The sequence below is a fragment of the Corvus hawaiiensis genome, chromosome 13, assembly GCF_020740725.1.
Source record: "Corvus hawaiiensis isolate bCorHaw1 chromosome 13, bCorHaw1.pri.cur, whole genome shotgun sequence".
In the NCBI taxonomy this organism is placed as follows: domain Eukaryota; kingdom Metazoa; phylum Chordata; class Aves; order Passeriformes; family Corvidae; genus Corvus; species Corvus hawaiiensis.
Genome location: NC_063225.1, coordinates 10,170,460 through 10,191,020, shown reverse-complemented (window position 1 = coordinate 10,191,020; position 20,561 = coordinate 10,170,460). Strand labels below are relative to the sequence as shown.

Below are 20,561 nucleotides of genomic sequence, written 5' to 3'. Positions count from 1 at the left end.
TCAGGGGTTTTGATCCCAGTTGGAGCTCAAAAGCCACCTCCTTCTTGGGCTTAGGCAGCCTTGGATACAACCTGGGCTCCCCAGCCAAGGCAGTGCATCCCATGAGGAATCCTTTCCAGCTATTTTCCTGGATTTTACCTGGCTGCTGTTGCCAGAAGCACTTTTATTCCTCACGTCCGAATTGCTGCCGACACTTTCCCAGGTGTCCTTGTCCTTTCCAAGCTCCAAGGCCATCTCCCCGGTCTCCTCCAGCCCAGGAATCTCTACCACCTTCTAAATCACTTTTATGAGTGGGGTGGAAAAAATTAACATCAAAAAAATAACAGCCCAAATACTGGGCTGGCGTGTTTACTTTCACATTTTAATTCAGTAAAACCCTCAAATTTAATTGACCTGAATCAGCTCCTACATTTCCAGCAGGCTGGCCTGGAGTGTCTTGGAAATTGGGGGTCCTCCCTGTTTGGCTGGGGGTGTCGGGAGGACTTTGCTGGGGTCCTGCTCCGTGTCTCACTGTTTCAGAAAAAGAAGACAAAAGAATAACCACCATTGTGATTTTTTCACTTTTCACCTAGAGGGCTTCCAAAAGGGGCACAGTTTAAAGTAATCCGTGATAAAACCAACCTCCAGTGCAAACAGGCTGTGATATGGGCAGATAAAGGCTGTTTCCTGTGCCAGCATTGGCTCTGCCAGGACGGTTCTGTGTGCTGGGGCAGGGCCATAATGGCCCTGGGAAACCTGAATCACTGTGGATGTTCCACTCATGGGTTGGGGATGTGCCTGGGCCTTCTGCCCACTGCCAGCATCACTTGGTAGTGATTGCCCCAGTGCTGAGCATCTGTCCCAGGTGAGCTCAGCCCCAGCCCAATCCCTGGCATCATCCTTAACCCCAACCCCATTCCTGGTCCCATCCTTCTCCTCATTTTCATCCCCACCCCCAACTCCATCCCTGCCCCCATCCTCATCCTAATCTTCATCACAGTCCCCATCCTCGTTCCCATCTCCATCCCCAACCCCATCCTTATCCTCCTCCACCGAGTTAAGCCACTGAAGCCCAAAACAGCTCCCATCCCACCGCCACTGGCCGGAGTAAGCCAAGGACAGGCCAGCAGCCCGAAATAGCCACGATATTTCCTGTCCCTTTAAAGTTTGCTTAAAGAAAACTAATTTCCTCTGTCCTTTCAGTAGCAGAATACAAAGCAGCCAGCACTGTCCCTTTCCCCACCTCCCTTAGAAATCACCTTATTTTTCCTTATGCTGAAGCTGAGAGCCCTCGGTGCCGCATGGGATGGGGAGCATCCAGCTGGTGTGTCCATGTTCACCTGCCCCCACCCTGTCATGGGGGCACAAGGGGTGGGTTTTGCTCTAATATATCAAATTATGACAATTCCTGCCCCACTGTCCACGGCACTGCGTGCAACAAGGCAGAGCCAGCCCTTGTTTCCTTTCCTAGCAGAATTAGCTGTAATATTCCCTGTTTTACTGCACACTGAGGGGTTGGTTGGGTTTGGACAGCCCCAGACTGGTGGGGTCTTGTTCTGGGGCCCCAAAATGTCCTGAGTGAGCACCAGGATATGGGATCTTGGGTACGAGATGCAACCAGTGGTTTGCCTCCACATCATGCCTCCCCCCCAAAAATATTCAGGCCGTGCCCCAAGCTGGGATGCTGGTATTGGGCACGGCAGTTCTTCATCCCAGGGCCTGACCCTGCACTGATGCCAGCAAAGAAACAGCCCAAACCAGGAATAGGAATCAGTATCCAGTTAGGAACTGAATATATTCCTTTCAAAGCAGGTGAAGGATCACTGAGCACTCCAGGGAAAAGCCCAGGGTGATGTGTGGCTCACTGCTCCCAGGAGGCATCTGAGCAAGGGAGTGAAGCTGGGCAGGGTTTTGGGCTCAGTTAATCCCAGGCAGGTCCTGTTCATCTCCCTTTGCTTCCTTGATGAGTAATTAACAGCCCTGGGACCCGCTGCCCTCCCACTGCTGGTGCTGGGGGTTAATCCCATCTGAGAGCATCCGCTTCCCTCCCAGCGCCGAGGCCCTTCCGAGTGCTCCTGCTGCTCCGAGGCTGGGCTGGGGGAAACCTGGCATTGACAAACCCAAGCTGTTTTCTTGCCTCTCCTCAGTCAGCTGAAGGAATAACCCCCCACCAGGGCCCTATTTGGGCTTATTTTTAGCACCTGAAATGAAATAGTGAGGACTGTGACAGCGCAGCTCCTCCAGACCCACCCCTGGGGCTTTTGCTGCCCCTCGTTCCAGGACTCTGGGGGCTTTTCCTGCCTTTGGCTGTGACCCTATCCCTTTCCCCAGGATGCCTGATGTCCCTCACCTGTACCTGCCATCAGGAGAACAGGCTTTGCTGGTGGGAGAGATGGAAAGGAGCACTGAAATCTCAAACTGTTTGAACTGGTGGGAGTTTTCTTAATTTTGTTTTAGTGTCTGTTTATTTCTGCCCCTGGGGAATCATTCCCACAGCACGTGCAGTGCTCACTTAATGGAGCCTTGTGCTAATGAGGTTTCAGGTCTGCTGAAGGGGGGATTTTGTTCTTGTTCCAGGGTAGCAATACTCAGGCTCTGCTGCTTTTGGGAACCAACCCCCTGCTCACAGGAGGTTTTGGGACACACGCCCACCACTGCAGCATCTCTCCCAGGTCCTGTGAAACCCGGGTGCCACCCCCTTCTCTTCCCACCCCCCCCCCCCCCCGCCCCAGACGACCACCCTGACGCACCTGGCAAGGTGTGCAGCAGAGTTTGGAGCAGGGATGCCTCAGAATGTTGGGAAAGGTGGTGTGCAGTAACAGCCCCAGAGCATGGTGTCCAGCAGAACGAAGGCCCTTTTGTGTCCAGGCCTTGGTCAGGGCCCACCAAAGGTTTGGGAGATGCTCCAGCTGCCCCCATGGGCACTGGGGAGCCCATGGTGGGCACAACCCCACACTGGCTTTGGAAGCAGCAGAGCACCCAAGGTGTTTGGTCAAGAGGGACAATAAGGAACTGCTGTGGTTGTTCCACAGGGTGTTTCCTCAAAGGAAGCCTGCAAGGTTAAATGAAAGAATGAGCCCCTATTTATAGCTCCTGTTGGGGCTTCAGGTATCACGGGAAAAGTTCCTGCATGTCAAAGGAATCTGGCATCTGGAGAAGGTGACTGTGAGGTGGTTAAACACCAGCTCAAGTGTGCACAGCAGGCACCTGCAGGCTTTGGGTGATGGAGCAGAATGGAGACAGGTGACAGTTTCAGGGAAATGCAGCTGATGAGCTCTGTCACACACACAGCTCCTTCACAGCTCACCCCAAGTCAGGATCAGGTCTTGGGCTGTGACAATGCCTCAAACCCCAGCAGCAGTGAAGGGCTGAGTCACCTCCTCCCCAGCCCTAAGACAACAGGCAGAGAGTGTGTCCTGGTGAGGGAGGGAAATTCTGGTGCTGCCATACCTGCTTCATGAGCTGCTGGGGAGGCACAGGGTGACAGAGACAGGCAAGGCCAGGTATGGAGACAGTCTGTACTCGTAGCCCCGGTTCTGGCTGTGCTCATCAGGACAAGAACTTGAATCACGCTGCAAACCCCGAACACCCAATGCCAGTTGGGTTTCCAATAAAAACCACCAATGCAGTGTCATCCTGGGGAGGAATCTGTTTATTTTAAGATACATTCTATTTCTGAAGAAGGATATTTTAGCAGCCTGCCACAGAAATGTGAACCAGAGGGTTAACCTGCCCATTCGGCCTTGGCCAGCCTTGCCGATGCTCACACAAGTTTCTTGGGATAAAAAAAAGAAAAAGAAAGGTCCAAAATTCAAACTGTACACTTTTATACAGGGTGCATAGCTGGGGGCACTTTTTACACTGCTGTACATGCTTGGGATAATTAAGTGCAATTGGATTCAGAGCCAATACAGCATCCCAGGCCACTAATGAAGATAAAATACAAGCTGTGGTGGGTGGAAGCTACACAGATACACAGGCAAACTGAGCTTATTGTGTTCCTGCTGCTCCAGAGTGCACTTCCCAAGAGAAAGGGAAGTGGAGCAGAGACAGCTTATAAACCTTCCTGGCCACAGGGCTCCCTCCTCTTCCACCAGGAATGTCTGTCACACCCAGTGGCTTTGCTTTCCATCAGCTCCATTGACAAGGCAGCAGTGCCATGAACCAGCTCACTGGTGCAGCATTCCTGGCAGGTTGTTTTGGGCTTCCTCACAGGAACACTGCACCACTACAGCTTTTAGGAACCAGGAATGCAGTGGCCAGCCACAGCTTCTAGCTGATTCCTACACCAGGGTATCTCTGCATGGGGACTACACCTGAAGTAGCCTCTAATGGAGTTGCAGGGAGGTGGGAAGCAGCCCCACAGTGCAGGGCTTCCAGCAGATGCATTTTCCCTGGGAACAGGGTGAATCAGCCCACAGTTCCCACACTGCCGGCCAGCAGGCAGCCGGGATGGTAACGTGCTCAGGCTCCCAGAGAAGAGCTTGTGGAGCTATCGGAGCTCTCCTGGCTGAAAAACACACAACAAAAGCAGCAGCAGCAGCCAGGGCATGCTGAAGGTGAGGAAGGAATTTAAAACAGGGAAGAACAAACTGGAAATCGAAGAATGAGCAAAACTGCAGCCACCTCTGCCTCTGCTCCCAACTAGTGCAGGGGAGCGTGTGATGGAGCAGGGGAGCCGAGAGCTGGCCCAGCTCCCAGGCTTGTCCTGGTCCTGCTCACACTGGCTTCTTTATTCCCCAAAAGCCCTGATGGGGATCTGGGAACCCCACAGTGCTCACTAGCAGCAAACCAGACACACACTCCCCCCATCACCCCTGTTCCGGGCCGTGTCTCCGAGTCCAGGATGCTCCCATCTCCCGTTGAGTCTCGGATCCCAGCACCACAGGCACTACCTTCTCTTGCGCATGCAGGTCTCGAGCCTTCCCAGCTCTTCGTAGGCCTGGTAGAAAATGTCAAAGTCTCTGGCACTCCAGCCCCTCCAGACAGCCAGGCACCGCTCCATGTTTTCATTCTCAAAGCAGCACACAACCGTGTCCTTTGCTATGAGAGCTGCATCCACCAGCGTCCTGGGGAAGGGAGAAGAGAGCAGCAAAGGGCATTACAGGGAAGGGCATTACAGGGAAGGGCAGCTCTGCAAGCGCAGCATCGGCTCATGAGCTTCCCTTCCAGCTACACAAGCTTTTTATAAGGTGCAAATCCTTGAGCAATGAGAATGTAACAAAGAGAGGGATCAGAAATGGTGTCACATCAAAACCAAGCAGCTCAGTGACATGGAAAAAAGTTTTTAAAGGGATTCAGGTGCCTAAACGTGCAGGGGGCAGCTTAAGTCTGCCGTGGCATTTGAAGTTGCTGGTAATCTCCTGATTGCTAAATCCACATTCTTGTTCCTGCTGCCAGCTGGGCATTTTCAGAACAGCTCCTCATAACACAGCTGACAGGCTGCCGAGAGCTTCCGCAGCCTGGAATACAGCGGGGAGGTGGGATGGAGCCCAGCTCTGCCACCTTGGGGTCTGAGCCCCGAGCCCAGAGCCCAGAGCAGCAGGCACAGCTGTGGCAGGACTCAGGGATCTGTGTGGTCTGTGTTGTATGTGCTTCCCTTCATGGTTTCCATTGAAGCTGGCCCTGCAAGAACCTCAGAGGGAAAGTGGCTGGGCAGATAATGACACTCTTCCCTTGCAGGGTCCAAGGGACAGGAGTCCAGCCCTCACTGGGCTCCTTTTACCATTCCCACAGCAGATGGGGAAGGCTGGTCCCAAACTCTTTTCCCAGAAAGGTCCCCAGCTGGGAGCACTGGCCATAGAACTGTCCTTGGCAGCTGGTTTTTATCAGAAACTGCCCCTACGAAGCCCCCTCCCTTCCCTCCCCTCTCTGCTCTGCCCTTCAAGCAGGCAGGCACTACCCTACTCTTTATCCTGCTGTTAAAACAGGGAGGGCCAATGGCCATAGTGCCTGGTCCAGTCAGGCAGCAGGGCAGGACAGGTGTGAGATGTCCTGTCACTCTGCCTCAACTCCACACTCAATTTGAGTAAAGCAAAACCAACCTAAGAGTACCTGTGACCAGTAAAGAGAATTCTCTCCTCCCAACTAACTGATAAAGACACTCAGTTCAGAGTAGAGGGAATGGCAGGAGCCTTTGATCTTCTGTTGTGTTTTCCTGGTGGTAATAAGTGATCATTTACAATCCTTAGCAGTGCTTAAACTGCATTTGTTTGGACATAAATACTACAATCCCAGACCAGTATTTAAGTGATCAGCAGGAACACCCCCACCTCTCCATCAGCTATTTATTTATTTGGACTCTCCTTCACTCTATGAAACATTTTAAATTAACGTATATAACTGCTCTCCCCTGTGCTCCAGGAGCCGCCCCCGGCCTGTCATTGCCCACAGCACAAAGGTGCTCATTTAGAGCCAGAACATCAACCTGACCCACGTGAATGCAGCCACAGACAAGCGCCGTGCTTGCATAAATACACCTCTTGTTCTGAGAGCAGGGCCTGAGTCTGCCAAGCTGTTCTGACCTTCTGCCAGGTGCCCTTGGAGCACTGGGAGCCAGCACCAGGCAGGATCAGGCCGACTTTATCACATTGTGCATGGTCCTGTCTGTGTCATTATGGGGGTGCTCGGTCCCTGTGGATTTTGGAGACCAGGTTGTAGTGCGTTCCCCTCGCTGTCTGCCCCGCTCTAACAGAATGCACACACCTTGATGTACAACCAGTGACTGAGTCTCCTCTGGGTAGGAACTCCTCAGAGGCTGCTGGAAGCCAAGAGGAAGCTCCCAAGAGCCTTCAGAACCTGTAGAGCCCCCCCCCTACACCCCAGTCCCCTTGTGCCCCTGGAGACTGGTGTTCCCAGTCAGCCTCACCCGTAGGGAGCCAGCTCCCCCGCCTTCAGCACCGCGATCACTCTGCCCCGCTGGGTGCCTGATTCCTTCTCCAGCCCAATGATGATGATGTCCCCTCCTCTCCTAGAAGAGAAACAAGGGAGATGTCACATCCTCAGCACTGGAGATGCTGTCAGCTGAAGAAGATCCATGCTGGATATCCATCCTCTGTTCCACGCCCACCTGCAGCCACATGATGTCTTGCAGGGGATGGAGAAGTGTGATGCCATGGGGGCATCCTGAACCCACTGCAGTGAGAGATCCTGTGACAAGCAAAATCAGCTTCCCAGAGGTTTCCATCAGCTCCACAGGAGGCAGCAGGACTTGCCAGGGCTGTGTCCGAGCAAGGAGGCTCCCTGCTGCTCTTTATTTCCTCAGTAGCTGGGAAAACAGGGCTTGGAGTCTGACCACCCCTTCTCATTCTGCTGAAACCAACCCAGCAAGGCCTTCCATGTGGCCATTCTGCTCAACACTACTACTTTCAAAAGGCATTGTACTGGGAACAGAATTTCTTAATGGTAACTTGACTTTCTGGCCAGGTGAATCATACTGGGAATGCAAAAGCTACTGAATTAGCCTGAGTTAATCTCATGCTCAGCCAGGAGGGATCTTGACTAAATTGCTTTGATAAGTGACCCCCTTACCTGGGGATCCAGATGAGGTCTTTTACGGGAAGAATCTTGACTGCTTGGAGATGCTCTGTGTTGTCACCTGCAGGCAAAGCATCATGATCCAGGGAAGCCTTAAGCTCGTGGAATTTCTCTGACTCCTCAAAATCTGTGGAGAAGGGCACACTGGAAGAGCTCGTGGGTGAGCTGGGCAGGCTGGAGGGGCAGCGGGTCACCCTGTTGGGAGGTGAGGAGGAGTAGGAAGACACAGAGCAGTAATCTGTGAGTGAGTCCTGATGGTTCAGGATCTGGGTGCCCACGTCCGGGCTGTACATGATGCTCATGTCCCCCTGTGGGTTGTTCTCCATCACCCTGTGGCTGATGGGGGCTGTGGCTGGGATAGCAGCTGAGGGCTGCTGGATTGTAAACATGTCTCTAAGGGGGCTGCAGTCCCCGCAGAAGTAGCGTGCACAGAGCTGGTAGGTGGTGGCGTGGTACATCACCAGAAAGTTGCTTTTATCGTCCAGACACCACACCACCTCCTCCCCGTGGCACTCGGAGTTGCAGGCGATGGATGTGATGATGGAGGGCGGGCTGAAGGGCTCCAGCCTCCTGCTGATCTCCATGGAGGCGCAGTCGATGATGAGGATGCCGGGGCCATTGCTGTACCACACCTCGGCCCCGCTGTTGGTGACCTCCATGGCTCTCACCGGGTACGGGTTCTGCCGCGGGTCATCATCGGAGATGTTGAATTTGGACCGGTTTGCTGTGTGGGAGCACAGGTAGGAGCAGTTGTCCCCTGGCAGGCCCTGGGACACTGAAAACATGGCTACAAGTCCGTCTGACAAGCCGGCCAGCACCACATATGAGTTCTGGAAGAAAGAGAGAAAAATTTCATGGAATTATAGAATGGTTGGGTTGGAAGGAACCTAAAAGACCATCTCATTCCATCCCTCTGCCATGGGCTGGGACACCTTCCACTATACCAGGTTGCTCTAAGCCCTGTCCAACCTGGCCTTGGACACTTCCAGGGATGGGGAGTCCACAACCTCTCTGTGCCATGGCCTCACCACCCTCACAGCAAAGAATTTTTTCCTATTTCTTTACTTCTCTATAATACAAGAGCTTTCAATCCCAGAAGCTCAACCTGCTCCTCACTCTGCAAGAACACCAGTAACTTAGCCCAAACCAGCAACATAAAAAGAAGTCATTCCCTAGAAGCTGCTGCAGAGCCCCACTTCTCTCACCCAGTATTACCTCTCTCTTTACTGGCAAGGGCGGACAGACGGACCTGGCAGCCTGCCCTGAAGGTTAACAAATTCAAGCTGGAGTATATTCAGAGACAGCCATCATGATCCTAGGAATCCAGCTGTAGAAACCCGGCTCACTTCCAAAAAGGAGCAAAGCTATTGCTATCAGTGTAGGTAGGAGAGGAATGGAAGAAACGCAGTAAAAATTGAAAGAGGGAGCCAATATTCTCACAAACGTGAACATCCAGTGATTGCTCCACATCCAGTGTCTGCTGCTCTCAGACCACTGCTTCTTCCAGGGATGTACTCTGGGTCTGGGATCCCTGGCAGCTCAGACATCCCAGCCAAGGACACAGAAGCAGCAGCAGCTTAGCAAAGCACCTGCCAAGTGCCACGAACAATTCTGCAGGCTGGTAAAAACCTGCCCCTAAATGTACAGATGTGCTGGACACAGCTCCAGCTCTGCGGCGATGCATCCCTCATCCCTCACGTCCCACGGGCAGGAGCTGCTGAGAAGGCCATGGCTCAGCAATTCCAGCTCATCCCAGTGGGGCAAAATGCTGTTAAACAGACTGGGAAATGGATCTCTTGGGAACAAAACTCCGCGTGACCTTGGGTCTGTACCAGAAACTCTCCCATCTGTGAAGCAGATAAAACAATACTTACCTCAAAGGCCTTTCTATTTCCTCCCTGCGGAGCAATAAATTCTAAAAAAAGACCATTTTACCCAGGACTTTTTTGCTGTTGTTACAATCTGCCGGGACTAAGCACAGCAAACCAAATAGAACCAGACAGAGCACCACAAGCTGTCACAACCTCACCCCTCCTAAGCCTCTCCACAGTGGAAAGCCCTGCCTTTGGCATGCCCAGGATGCCAGTGAGATGGGCTGAGGGCTCAGAGTCACCCTTTGCTGGGAATACAAAAATTAAATTAAGGCATCCCTGTGGCCTTGCAGGGATCTTGACTCTGCCAGGCCTGGACAAGTGTTTCCAGGCCTAAATCCACAGAAAAATCAGTATCTTGACTTGCCCCAGCTATTGAGGGGCAGGTAGTGCAGGCTGTGATTTAATTGACAGCTCTGCTTGCAAGGCTCGTTGAGAGTCCTGGACAAAGAGACACTCTCTGCACACCAAGTATGAATAAAACCACGAGAGTGCTGAGCCCGTATGACTAATCCAAATCACAGCAGAATATTACTGTAATGGGAAAAACTAGGAAAGCAAGTGGAAAGTTGTGAAATGGGGCTTGGACTAACTTAGTCCAGTCCCAATTCTCTCACCACTAATTAAAAAAAACCCCAATGACCTGCAGTGCTCAGTGCCATGTCCCTGCTGCCATGTGCATCTGGTGCAAAGGCTCCTGGAAGTGGCTTTGCCAAGGAGTTGCATCAGTAGGTTGGATCATGGCACGATGCTTTGCACAAGCTGGGTTTTGGGTTACTTTTTTCTTTGGAAAGGAGTTCAATTATTTAAAACTGAATAAAACAAAGCAGAACAGCCCACATTTCTCTGGTAAAAAATGGTCCAACTTTTTCAGTCTGAAGGACCCCGCACAAGAGGCACTTCTTACTAAAAACGGAAAATTTAAATTGAAATGGGAACATCAGATATTAACTGTAATGTGGGTATGTCAGCCTGAACTGCTCCCAGCGTCAGTGACACAGGACTCCATTAAAATCTTCAGAGATTATAATTTTGTCTCATTTGATTTGATAATGCTGAATTATCCAAGCATAGTCTTCATAAGAAATTATTTTGAATTCCTTGATTAGTGTCAGCTACTGCAGAACAGAATCCCTATTCCCTTTTGGGTTCCACAGGCCAAATTTCCCTGGCACTGAGCAGCTGGCACCATAACCAGGCAGAGGTGGGTCAGTGACCCCCTCCTGGTGTTACCAGCAATACCAATGCCAAATCCTGGCCTGGCTGGGATGGCACAATGGTGGAAGCAGATTGGGAAGATATTTTTTCCACTGGGGCACTTACTACTCTCTGCCTCAGCTATCAGGACCTGTTTCTATCCAGCCATTGTTGTTATCTCTCAAAGAGATAAGAAACAAGGAGCAGGAATTCAAATGCTGAGAAATGCCCTCACCCTGCCATCCCTCACATGACTGAGCTGAGAGAGTGACCAATTCCACAGAAAGCCATGTCAAAAACCACCTCCCCACAGGTGCCACTGACCTGCCAGATTTTATTCGGTGCTGGTGAGGCAAAACTCTCCTGATCAGGGTATTCCAGCAGTGACCAAAGGCAGGCAGGGCTGCAGTCTCCAGAAACCTTAAGTAACTTTCTCAGAATTCATTTTCAACATTTGGGCTCCATGAAGAGCCAACAAAAACACACAGCAACAAAACTGCATTTGAAGGCTCTGCACTGCCAGCAGCCCCACCGTGCCAGGAGGAAGGCCCGGAGCGGGGCCATGCCGGGGTGGGATGTGCGGGGATGAGCCGGCTCCAGACGTCCTGTCCTGCGGCCGAGCCACCGCTGCCAGCAGGTCAGGAGAAATGGCAAAAAACGCTACACCAGGGCCTGGTCACCTCCTCCTCCTCCTCCTCTCATCCCTGCAGGGTCTGGCACTGCTGGCTGCAGCCTTTAAATGCAGCTTTTGTTTCCATGTGTTCCAGGTTTCTGCGAGAGGCCAAAGATTTGCACTCATTCAGGTTTCTCTCTCCCTCCACATCTCTTTGTAAGAACACTGCAAACCAAGGCAGAACATGTCTTGGATTGCCCTTTTTAACCTGCTCATTTGCTAATTTTTTTTTCTTCTGAAAACTGTATTGTTTACCAAAAAGAATCATCCTGGTAACAAAAAGCATGCAACAAAAAGTTTAAATTGTACAAGACTTTTCCTTGGCGGGTGAGTTTCAGATTCTGGGCCCCTCTCGGCTGCTTTCAAATTTCCATGATGCTTCCTTTGGATTAGAAACCAAGTTTTGGAAACTATTTCTTTTGGATCAGCCTTCCCAAGGCAGTCGTAAAGAATTCCCCTTCCCAGCAACATCCCTCGGCAATTCTCTGACTAAAAGTTACCTCACATCTCACCAGCAAAAGGCTTTCTTCCCAGGGAAATGCAATTCCCTTCCCCACTGGACAACAATGACTGTGATAACTCTGATAGAGGTTACTGGCCATGCAGTGAGTGTGACAAGTGTGTGACAAGTGTAAGCTTTCCACATAGGTTTTTTTGAAAGAACTGGCTGGTTTAGTTCTTGCCAGCCTGGTCTGCACATCCCCATGGCTGCTGCTCTGGCCATTTCACTGCCAAATTCATTCATAGAAAGGAGAGAGGAAAAAGTAAGTCCAATAAACTAAGAAGGAGTGAGCTGAAGGGATGTGGATTTCTGGAAGGTTGGGTAGGGTCGGGGGAGGAAGGGAGGTGTCTAGACTCAATATTGCTATTGTAGGGCCTGGCATTATTTATGACATTTTCTAGGCAAGCCACAAACTGGAAATAGAAACCAGGAGACATAAAGCCACTCGTAACCCCTGAGGAATGGCTTTGCAAGCTGTGTGACAGTGGAAAAGCTGAAAGCAAAAGACTCCTTTGACTGTCCTGGACAGAACCTCAGGCAACATGAAAAAGAAATTTGCCCTACACATCAGAAATTAAACTCCACGGCAGAGAAACGCTGCAGGTCTGGGAGCCAAGGAAAGCCAACAGATGCAGAGAAATCCAGCCCTGTGCCAACTTCACATCGATGCCCTACTTTAGTCCTACTTACACCATGTTTGGAAGTGCAGCAGCACACCTTACACAAACCATCTGCCTCGGATTCAGTCCATGCAGCAATCCCAGCAAACGAGCCAGAAATGGACAATGGCTCAGGAGAGGCCTGGTATAAACCAGCAGCTCCAAGAGCTGCCCCATGCTGAGCTCTCAGACACATCCCAGTCTGCTGGCATTTGCAAAGACTACACAGCTACCAGTAATGTTGGAACATAATTACATGTTTTCACTTGAGGTGGCTGTAAGCAAACCGGAGGTAATTTAGCTCGAAAACAGTTTTTACACATCTCCCAAGACTTGCCCTCAATAGGCACTCAGGTCAGATTTCTCCTGCCAGAAATGGGATGTTGGCAATTCCAGGACTAGGCAGATAACATATAACTTGTTTTAATGCCCATAAGAGTAATCATCCATGTTACCCATAAGAGCATTACCCAAAACAGCTGTATTATCTAAGTGTTCTCATTCAAAACCAAAACAAGAGGGTGGCTGAGCCCAGATAACATTTAAGGATGACTGTGTGCACAAATGACAGCACACAGCCCAGGAAACCAGTGGGTATGAGGGGCAGGATATACCCATGCTCGGCATTAGCACTTAACAAATCTCTATTCTAATTATTGTTTCATGTCTTCTCTACTTTGCTTGATCAACCTAAACCCTGTGTTCCAGTGATGTGGAAACACAGCTGGAAAACTTCCTTGCTGAGGAATTTGATCTGTTTTGACTATTTTCACAGCAGGCTTGGAGGTGCCAGCTTTGGTCTCTTGACTCTGGTTCTTGCCCACACCTCTGTCCTCTGGCAGAGGCACAAAGACCTGGAAACCTCCTCCTTGCACTGCTCACTTCCTGGGCACTGCAAAGTCCTTCAACACCAGCTGAGCGTGGCAGCTTGGCCCAGCAGCAGTGTCTCACTAATGCCCCTTTTCCTTTGGGTTGCTCCTTACCCTTTTGACAAGAGGCATCACTAGGAAGCAGCTCACAGTGGCAGGAGTGTCTAAACCCTTCAGTGGAGTCTTTAAGGGACACATGCCCTGCAATCCATACACAGAAATCTTCTGGTCCTGTGAAAGAGCACATAAAATTCTATAAATGCCAATCACCTCCCTACTTTTCATATCTTGATACCTGAACAAGATCCAATTGGTTCCAAAACCAGTTTTTATTTGTATTTTTTGATATCCAAAGTGTGAATTTCTGCTTTCTATGGAGAGCCTTTGGCATGTGGGTAGAAATCAGGTGCTGCCTTCTCCAGAATGAGTGAGCTGTGGGCAATATATGCATTACCCAAAGTCACCACAACTGGGGTTTTCTCACCACATCCAAAAGCAGCATCTGACAACCCTGAATGCCAAAATCCCAAACAACTGAAGCAGGTTGTATGTTATTTTGCATCAGTATGTCCATTCAAGGGAAGCTGGTATTACATTTTATTTGGAATTACACCTGCCCCACACCTCCTAAATCTACTAGACTGACCAAGAGCACCCAGTTTGGGAACCAGCAACACTTTTCATTCTGATCCAAAACGTGGAAATACAATGCTCTAAGATTTTTCAATTTTAATTTTTCTATACTTACTGTTATGGGAAAAATGGGAATATTTGAGCTTTACCTCTATTTTATTTTCCTATGGGGAAAAAAAATCTATATTCACAACGTTCATAGCATCCATGCCAGGGTGGAGTAAAACAACCAACACAAATGATTTATTCAGCAAGTGTGGCTTTTTTCCCCCCACTCTAAAACACTGAACTTCAGGTATATTTAATTTTTTTGGCTGTTTTTTCTTTGTTTTGTGTGAAACGATGGTGTCAGAACTGGCTGACACTTAACACAGTCCTTTTTGATGGGTGGTCAGGGGCTCTGGGGGATAAATCAGCCACACTCCCTCACTCTTATCTTTTTAGCTGCAATTTTCCATGGTGAACACAAAACTTGGGTACCCATTTCCCACCAACCTTCAAATCCCTCAGGCCTCTTTCAAAAACCCACCCTTAAATGCATGTTTTCTGTCCCTGTCTCCCTTTATCACTTGCAGATAAGGACATTTCGCAGTGAGCCCCTGGGTACAGACTGCTCCAACCCAGAGAGTTTCCCCTTGGAAAGCCAAGTTCCCACGATCGCTCTGGGCTCCGGGAGGCACAGTCTGGATCTGTGTGTCAGGTAGAAACAAAACACCTGGAGATAGCAGATGCAAAGTCATGCTGCTCATCTGAGACACCCTTTGTCTCACACACTCTTGGCTTTACTAATTTAACAGGCTCTTTCTCTTCGTTTGTGTCTCTTCTAACGAGGACTCTCTCAAGGGGGGCACAGGCAATGCTCACCTCCGTGGCTGTCCACAGGGCATTCTGAAATTTGAGTTGGCAGCACAGCTTCATTCCTGGGCAGCTCATCCTCTGCACTTCCATGACTCCTTTCTCCAGGTTCACCACCGTGTAGTTCCTGAAAGGAGCAAGCAACAATTTCCTACAGCCAACATTCCGCCTGCACGGGGCTGAGGGACTTGTGGCACTTTTGGCCAAGCCATAACACAAGTGCCCAGATGTGGATGATGCTGCAAGGATCTACACCCCTCCAAACTGTAAATTCCTCATTGTAAAGGAAGAGAAAGATGTGCCATGGCTCTTCCTCAGGGGCAGATGTGCAATTGCTTCTGTGAAGATTTACACTCAGCTCTCTGACTTTGCACAGGGTTACGAGGACATATGTGGTCTGTTCCTGTAATTGAGCTGTGAGACAAACAGCTCCAGCTGAACAGCAGTAATTAATAGCTGGGAAGTCTCAGCCCATCTTGCCCATTAGGTTCTCAAGAGAATATCTGCTCTCCAAGTTCACCGCCTCACTGTTATCTGGCTTCATTATTATTCCAGTACATAAACAGAGGAGCATGATTCTACAGAGCAAAGCTCTGTAACCTAATAAAAATTATTTATAAATATGGCTAATTAATAGTTTTTTGTAGCTAAAAGGATTTTGTTTGTTTGGGGAAGTTTATTGGGTTTGAATGTTTGAACAATAATTGGATATTCACAACCACATCTGTGAGTCCCAGATGTTTTACCAACTGTGGCACAAGCAATTACACATCCTGAAATCTGTCACATGTGAGTAACTTGTTATTCAGCAGTCTCCAGCAAGTGGATTGTCCAGTCAGGAAGCAGATTCACTGAGATATATTGCTGTGAATATTTGGACAACATCCATGTATTCAAAATACATCTGGGAGTGCCATGTGCTTCACCAGTTCAGCCTGCACTGAGCAACTGACCAGGCACCACAAACAGCAAAGCAAATAGTTCAGGAACAAATCATGTGCCTTTCCCATTAGCTTAATGGTTACAAATAATGAACACATTAATATAAAATTCAGATCAATTTGTGAATGTTTCCAAATAAGACTGAGGCTATAAAAATCAGTAGCATCCATAAAAATGAACCTAACTAGCTGCAGGTCACATGTGGCTGAGCAAAATGCCCTCACCTCAGCCACAATTTAATAACATTTTAAGCACATGCCTTCAGTCCAGAACACATTTTACTGGCAGTGCACACTTGGATGCACACACAACTCCAGGCATGTGGTTAACTCCCGATGATTGCAATAGGATTTAAGCATGTGCTTAATTGCTTTGCAGAAGAGAGATGGAACTGCAGCCTCAATTAGGAAAGGTTTAGTGTTAAATGGCCTCATTAGGAAAGGCAGAACACGTCTGTTCTCATGTGCAAATGCTTCATCCTGTGTGTGTGAATCATTACACTGCCCTAATCTTCTCCTCATATTAACTGAAGCAGAGTTAAGCTCATTAAATATCCTTTATAAAGCAAGCACTGTTCCCAATTAAAAGAGTTTGGGAAAACAGTGTTTACCGTATTCTTGGCATTCGTCCAAATTCACTTTCACCTTCTTTACCTCCCTCCCAGAGGCAGGAGAGAAGATGCTGAAGGATTTTTTACTTAAAAAGGAAAAAGAAAAAAGAAAGAAATTGCTAATATGAGCCATCTCACCTGGTGTCCTCCTTCCCATCCCAAAACACCACCGTGTACTCCTGCCCTGAGGAGCAGAAGAAGGAAGACTGCTTCCCACACGGCAGCAGGTACATAAACGTTGCAAAGGTAGGATCTTTCATCTGCCCGACCACAGAAATGGCCAGGGGACGCTGAGGGGGAAGGAAAAGAGAAAGACACATCACAAGATGAAATAAGAGAACCATAACAAATATGAGGTTCAACAAGGCCAAGCACAAGGTCCTGCCCCTGGATCAGGGCAATCCCAAGCACAAGCACAGGCTGGATGTCCTTGGAGCTGGATTATATTTAAGGTTCCTTCCAACCCAAACCATTCTATGGTTCTATGATTATTTAGTAAAGCTTGGTCTGTCATTCTCTTACACGTTTTACTGAATCACTTCTTCAGGCTTACAAATTTTGGAAGCTGACCCATTGCATGACAGTGTGTAGCTGTTCGGGAGTCAGGCTGACCTTTGTTTGAAGGACAGCAGCTCTAAAACACCAACTGAAATCCATGAAAAACGCAATGCAGCATAATCCTTTTCTTGTACTTTGAACCTTTTTCTTCCTCATACCTCCTTTTATAATCTTGGGGATTTTGAAGTCTTTGTAGTTGCACTCACAGCATGACACTGGAGCTGTTTCTAGAAATTATGGGTAATGTCTTGCCCTGGTCAAATCAGCAGCCTAACTGCCATCAACATCAAGGGACCTTCAAGTCCCTTCAGATGTCTAAGGCGACATATCTGTCATCATTTCATTCATAAAACTCTCATTTAAGTCAACAGAAATTCTGGACCAAATCAGCAGGAGGGGTAAATGGGCAATTGAGCTGTTGTGCTGTACCAGGAGCAAGCTCAGCCCTCCTGATCAGCCAGATCAGAGAACACAGGTCAGGTGGGTGGTCTTGTACCTTTTCTGGCTTAGTGTCCCAACACTCCATCATGAGTGCCTGCATCCTGTAGAGCTGCACCTCCTCGGGCTGCCCAAGGACAGGACGGATCCCTTTGGACAGTTTCTTTGCGATCTGGAGCTGGTGGTGTCCCAGCACAGGCCGCTGGCCAGACAGCAGCTCATACAGGACCATCCCATAGGAGAACATGTCCACCTAGAGCCAGAAACAGAGGGAAAATCAGGGCAAGGCTCTGTTGGTGGGTGAAGAGGAGAGCAAGGATGGCCACAGTGGGAAAGCCAGTGCTACCTCCATACATGGATAATGGAATTGAGCCAATTGAGCCATGGAATGGTGCCAGCCCCCCACTGCCATCACAGGGCTGCCCCACAGACACCCCCAGTCACCTTCTCGTCGTAGACGATGCGGGGCCGGATCTCGGGGGCCTGGTACCCCGGCGTGCCCTCCACGCCCAGCGCGCCCTCGTGGAACGACTGCCGGGAGATGCCGTAGTCGGAGAGCTTGATGTTGATGTGCTCTCTGACGTCCAGGGACCACACCAAAATATTGTCTGACTTGAGGTCACAGAAGATTATGTTCTTCTTGTGCAGGTAGGCCAGGCCTGTGACGATCTGGTAGGCTATTTTGTGCGTCAGCATGTGTCCCAGCGGCACAAAGGAGGACCCTGGCACAAAGGAACAGCCCGTCTTCAGCTCTTGTAATTGCCATAACTGCTTCTTCTTACCCCTCTCTCCTTCTCTTTTTAACTCCAGAGCAGTAAACTGACAACCTTTTAAAATATCACTCAATGCCACCATTTGAAATGACACTGTTTATGTTACTATATGCGTCTGACAGTCCTATTAGATCCCTTTTTTAAACCCTTTCACTTCTAGGCCGCTAAATCTTCTGGTGAAAATTAGTGTTTGACTGAAAGTTGACATGAAGCCAAGGTGCCAAGAGGGTCAGATGGCCTCAACTTATCTTGGAATTAGTGTCATTCATTTGACAATGACAGCAATACAGATAATTATGAGATAATTTAGAGTACCAGACACCCATCTGCAGGGGGAAGAACACAGCATGATCCATGCAGCACTGAAGAGAGATGTACTCCATATTAATTTGCAGAAAAATTGAAAATCCAGGTCTCCAAAGTAGTTTTGAGAATCCTGAGCATCAATTTTTACTAGTCTCCCAAAAGCCCAGTTTAAGAACAATTCCATCCTTCCCACTTCCCTTAGTCTGGAAAAAAAAATCCTCTCCAGCAAATCAAGCAGTAATTTAAACATTGCTGACCATTTTTCAGGTGGACAGGAGTGGGGGGAGAGCCCGGCTTTACCTTTGGAGTTCTCAGACAAGACGGTGGTGAGGCTGCCCAGGGGGGCCAGCTCGAGGGCGAAGCAGAGCGGGTGGATGCTGATGCCGATGAGGGACACGATGCAGGGGTGCTGCAGGGAGTGCAGCATGCTGGCTTCCTGCCGGAACTCCGAGAAGTTCTTCATGGCATCCATGGCTCGCAGGTGCTTCAGCATGGTATCTGGCAAGACACACAACCCCCTTCTGACTGCCCAGCTCAGGAAACGAGTCACAAACTGTTTGGGAGGTGACCACCAAGCAAGGGCTGCAGGAGTAAGGCAGCTGGTGGGATTATGCCAACAGCAAGGCTTTAAGTTGAATCCTTATGTTGATGCATGAGCCACTAACAGACACTGGCTATAAGCAGGATATATCTGGTGCCTCAGGAAGCAAGAGCTCCCTTGGTCCTTAAACACCAGGCTCAGGTGTCTGGCACATGCTGTTCTCATATATCCCCTGGATGACTTTGGAAAACTCGTGCTGTGCTTCTCCCAGCAGGGTCTCTGTGTAGATGGCACATTGTAGACCCTTTGCTGGAAGGGCTCCTCCCTACAGCTTCCCAACTTCCCTGCCAGAAGAGAGACTCATCACAATAATGGTCCTGCTGCCACAGCACACCACAGGCTGCTCAGGCAGGTCGGCTCTTCCTGAAGGTTATTTGTCACTGGGACAGCAGCTGGCCTCCTCCACAGCTCAGGGATTCACCACATCCTCCCCTGACAAAAAAGAGGAATGTAAGGCACTTTCCCCTTTCCATGGACTGAGGCTCTGCTGGAAACTTGCGCTCCACAGGAGAGCCCGTCCCTGCGTGGAGAAGCTGGTGGGCTCAGAAGGATTCCCAGGTTGCTTTCTGCAGCTGCTGGCACAGATGGGGTAAAACACTAATCCAGAGGTGGAGACCCACAAGTCCTTAGTGCAAATCCAAGCAAACCCCACACTTCTCATGGCTAAATAGCATGGGAACAGGAGTTGAAATCTTGCCTCCCTTCCCAATCAAGGGCTCTGCCTTGGCACCCTATGAATCCACACACTGACCTGCAGGAGAGAAGCCTCCTGCAGTGCCAGTGACCTTCATCACTACAGGCACTCATGAAGAACTCTCAGATGCATCCTCCTCCTCCACTGAAACCCATCAGTTTGGCTATCTATTTCCATGCTGTATTTAAACAGATGCTGTCAGCACTTCACAGACTCTTTGGTCTTAGCTTGGGATCTGTGCACTGTACCTGCAGCTGAAGTGGGAGAACCCTTGCATTTTTTAATCTGAAATCTCTTCACAGCCACTGGTTTTCCTTGGTATCGTGCCCGATATATAACAGTTCCACTTCCACCCTGGCCAAGAACGTTGTTTTCATTTTCACTGCATTCCAGTTTGCTATTTTCCAGGAACAGTCTGCCAAATAGAAATTGGGGGTTTTTAATTAAAGTTTCAAAGACATTGTAAATTCATGTTTTTAATGTGATTTCCATTTTTGCAAATGCCTAATAGGTTCTTGCCTTTTCTAACAAGAGGACTGGATCACATAAACTACCTTGGTCATCTCAGTGCTCTCCATGTTGGCTCATGGTGTACAACAGATTTCTCACAGAAAAAAGTAATTTTAGCAAAGAAGCACAAAAGGCTTTTAACTAATTTATCCCACAAGAATCAAATAGATCTGGAAGCACATAAGCTCCTTTTCCACGCAGATGACACAGGTACTGATACTTGTACCATTTATCTGTATTAACGATTTTTTTTTCTTAATTTACCTCCTGTTCCTCTTTTTTCCACCAAGGCAGGACAGGATGTTTACGAACAGCCCCATACTCTGAAACCTGATTATTCAAATCAGCTTAGTGT

At 49.2% G+C, this 20,561-nt stretch overlaps 1 protein-coding gene across 6 annotated transcripts in view; it reads right to left on the bottom strand.

The window, feature by feature from the left end:
* Positions 1–3,613: 3,613 nt before the first annotated feature.
* LRRK1 (leucine rich repeat kinase 1) overlaps positions 3,614–20,561 on the bottom strand; it is a 73,725-nt gene continuing 56,777 nt past the window's right edge. For 5 of the 6 annotated variants that reach the window (XM_048317729.1, XM_048317728.1, XM_048317730.1 and 2 more), the window contains 10 exons: positions 19,945–20,111; positions 18,702–18,899; positions 17,767–18,044; positions 17,381–17,575; positions 16,465–16,616; positions 14,784–14,901; positions 13,401–13,517; positions 7,510–8,345; positions 6,848–6,949; positions 3,614–5,048 (listed from right to left, as the gene is read on the bottom strand). In XM_048317729.1, the coding sequence (XP_048173686.1) occupies positions 4,871–5,048; positions 6,848–6,949; positions 7,510–8,345; positions 13,401–13,517; positions 14,784–14,901; positions 16,465–16,616; positions 17,381–17,575; positions 17,767–18,044; positions 18,702–18,899; positions 19,945–20,111 (2,341 nt within the window). In that variant the 3' untranslated portion in view covers positions 3,614–4,870. The remainder of the gene's footprint in view (positions 5,049–6,847; positions 6,950–7,509; positions 8,346–13,400; positions 13,518–14,783; positions 14,902–16,464; positions 16,617–17,380; positions 17,576–17,766; positions 18,045–18,701; positions 18,900–19,944; positions 20,112–20,561) is intronic. The other variant, XM_048317734.1, reaches the window with a different exon arrangement.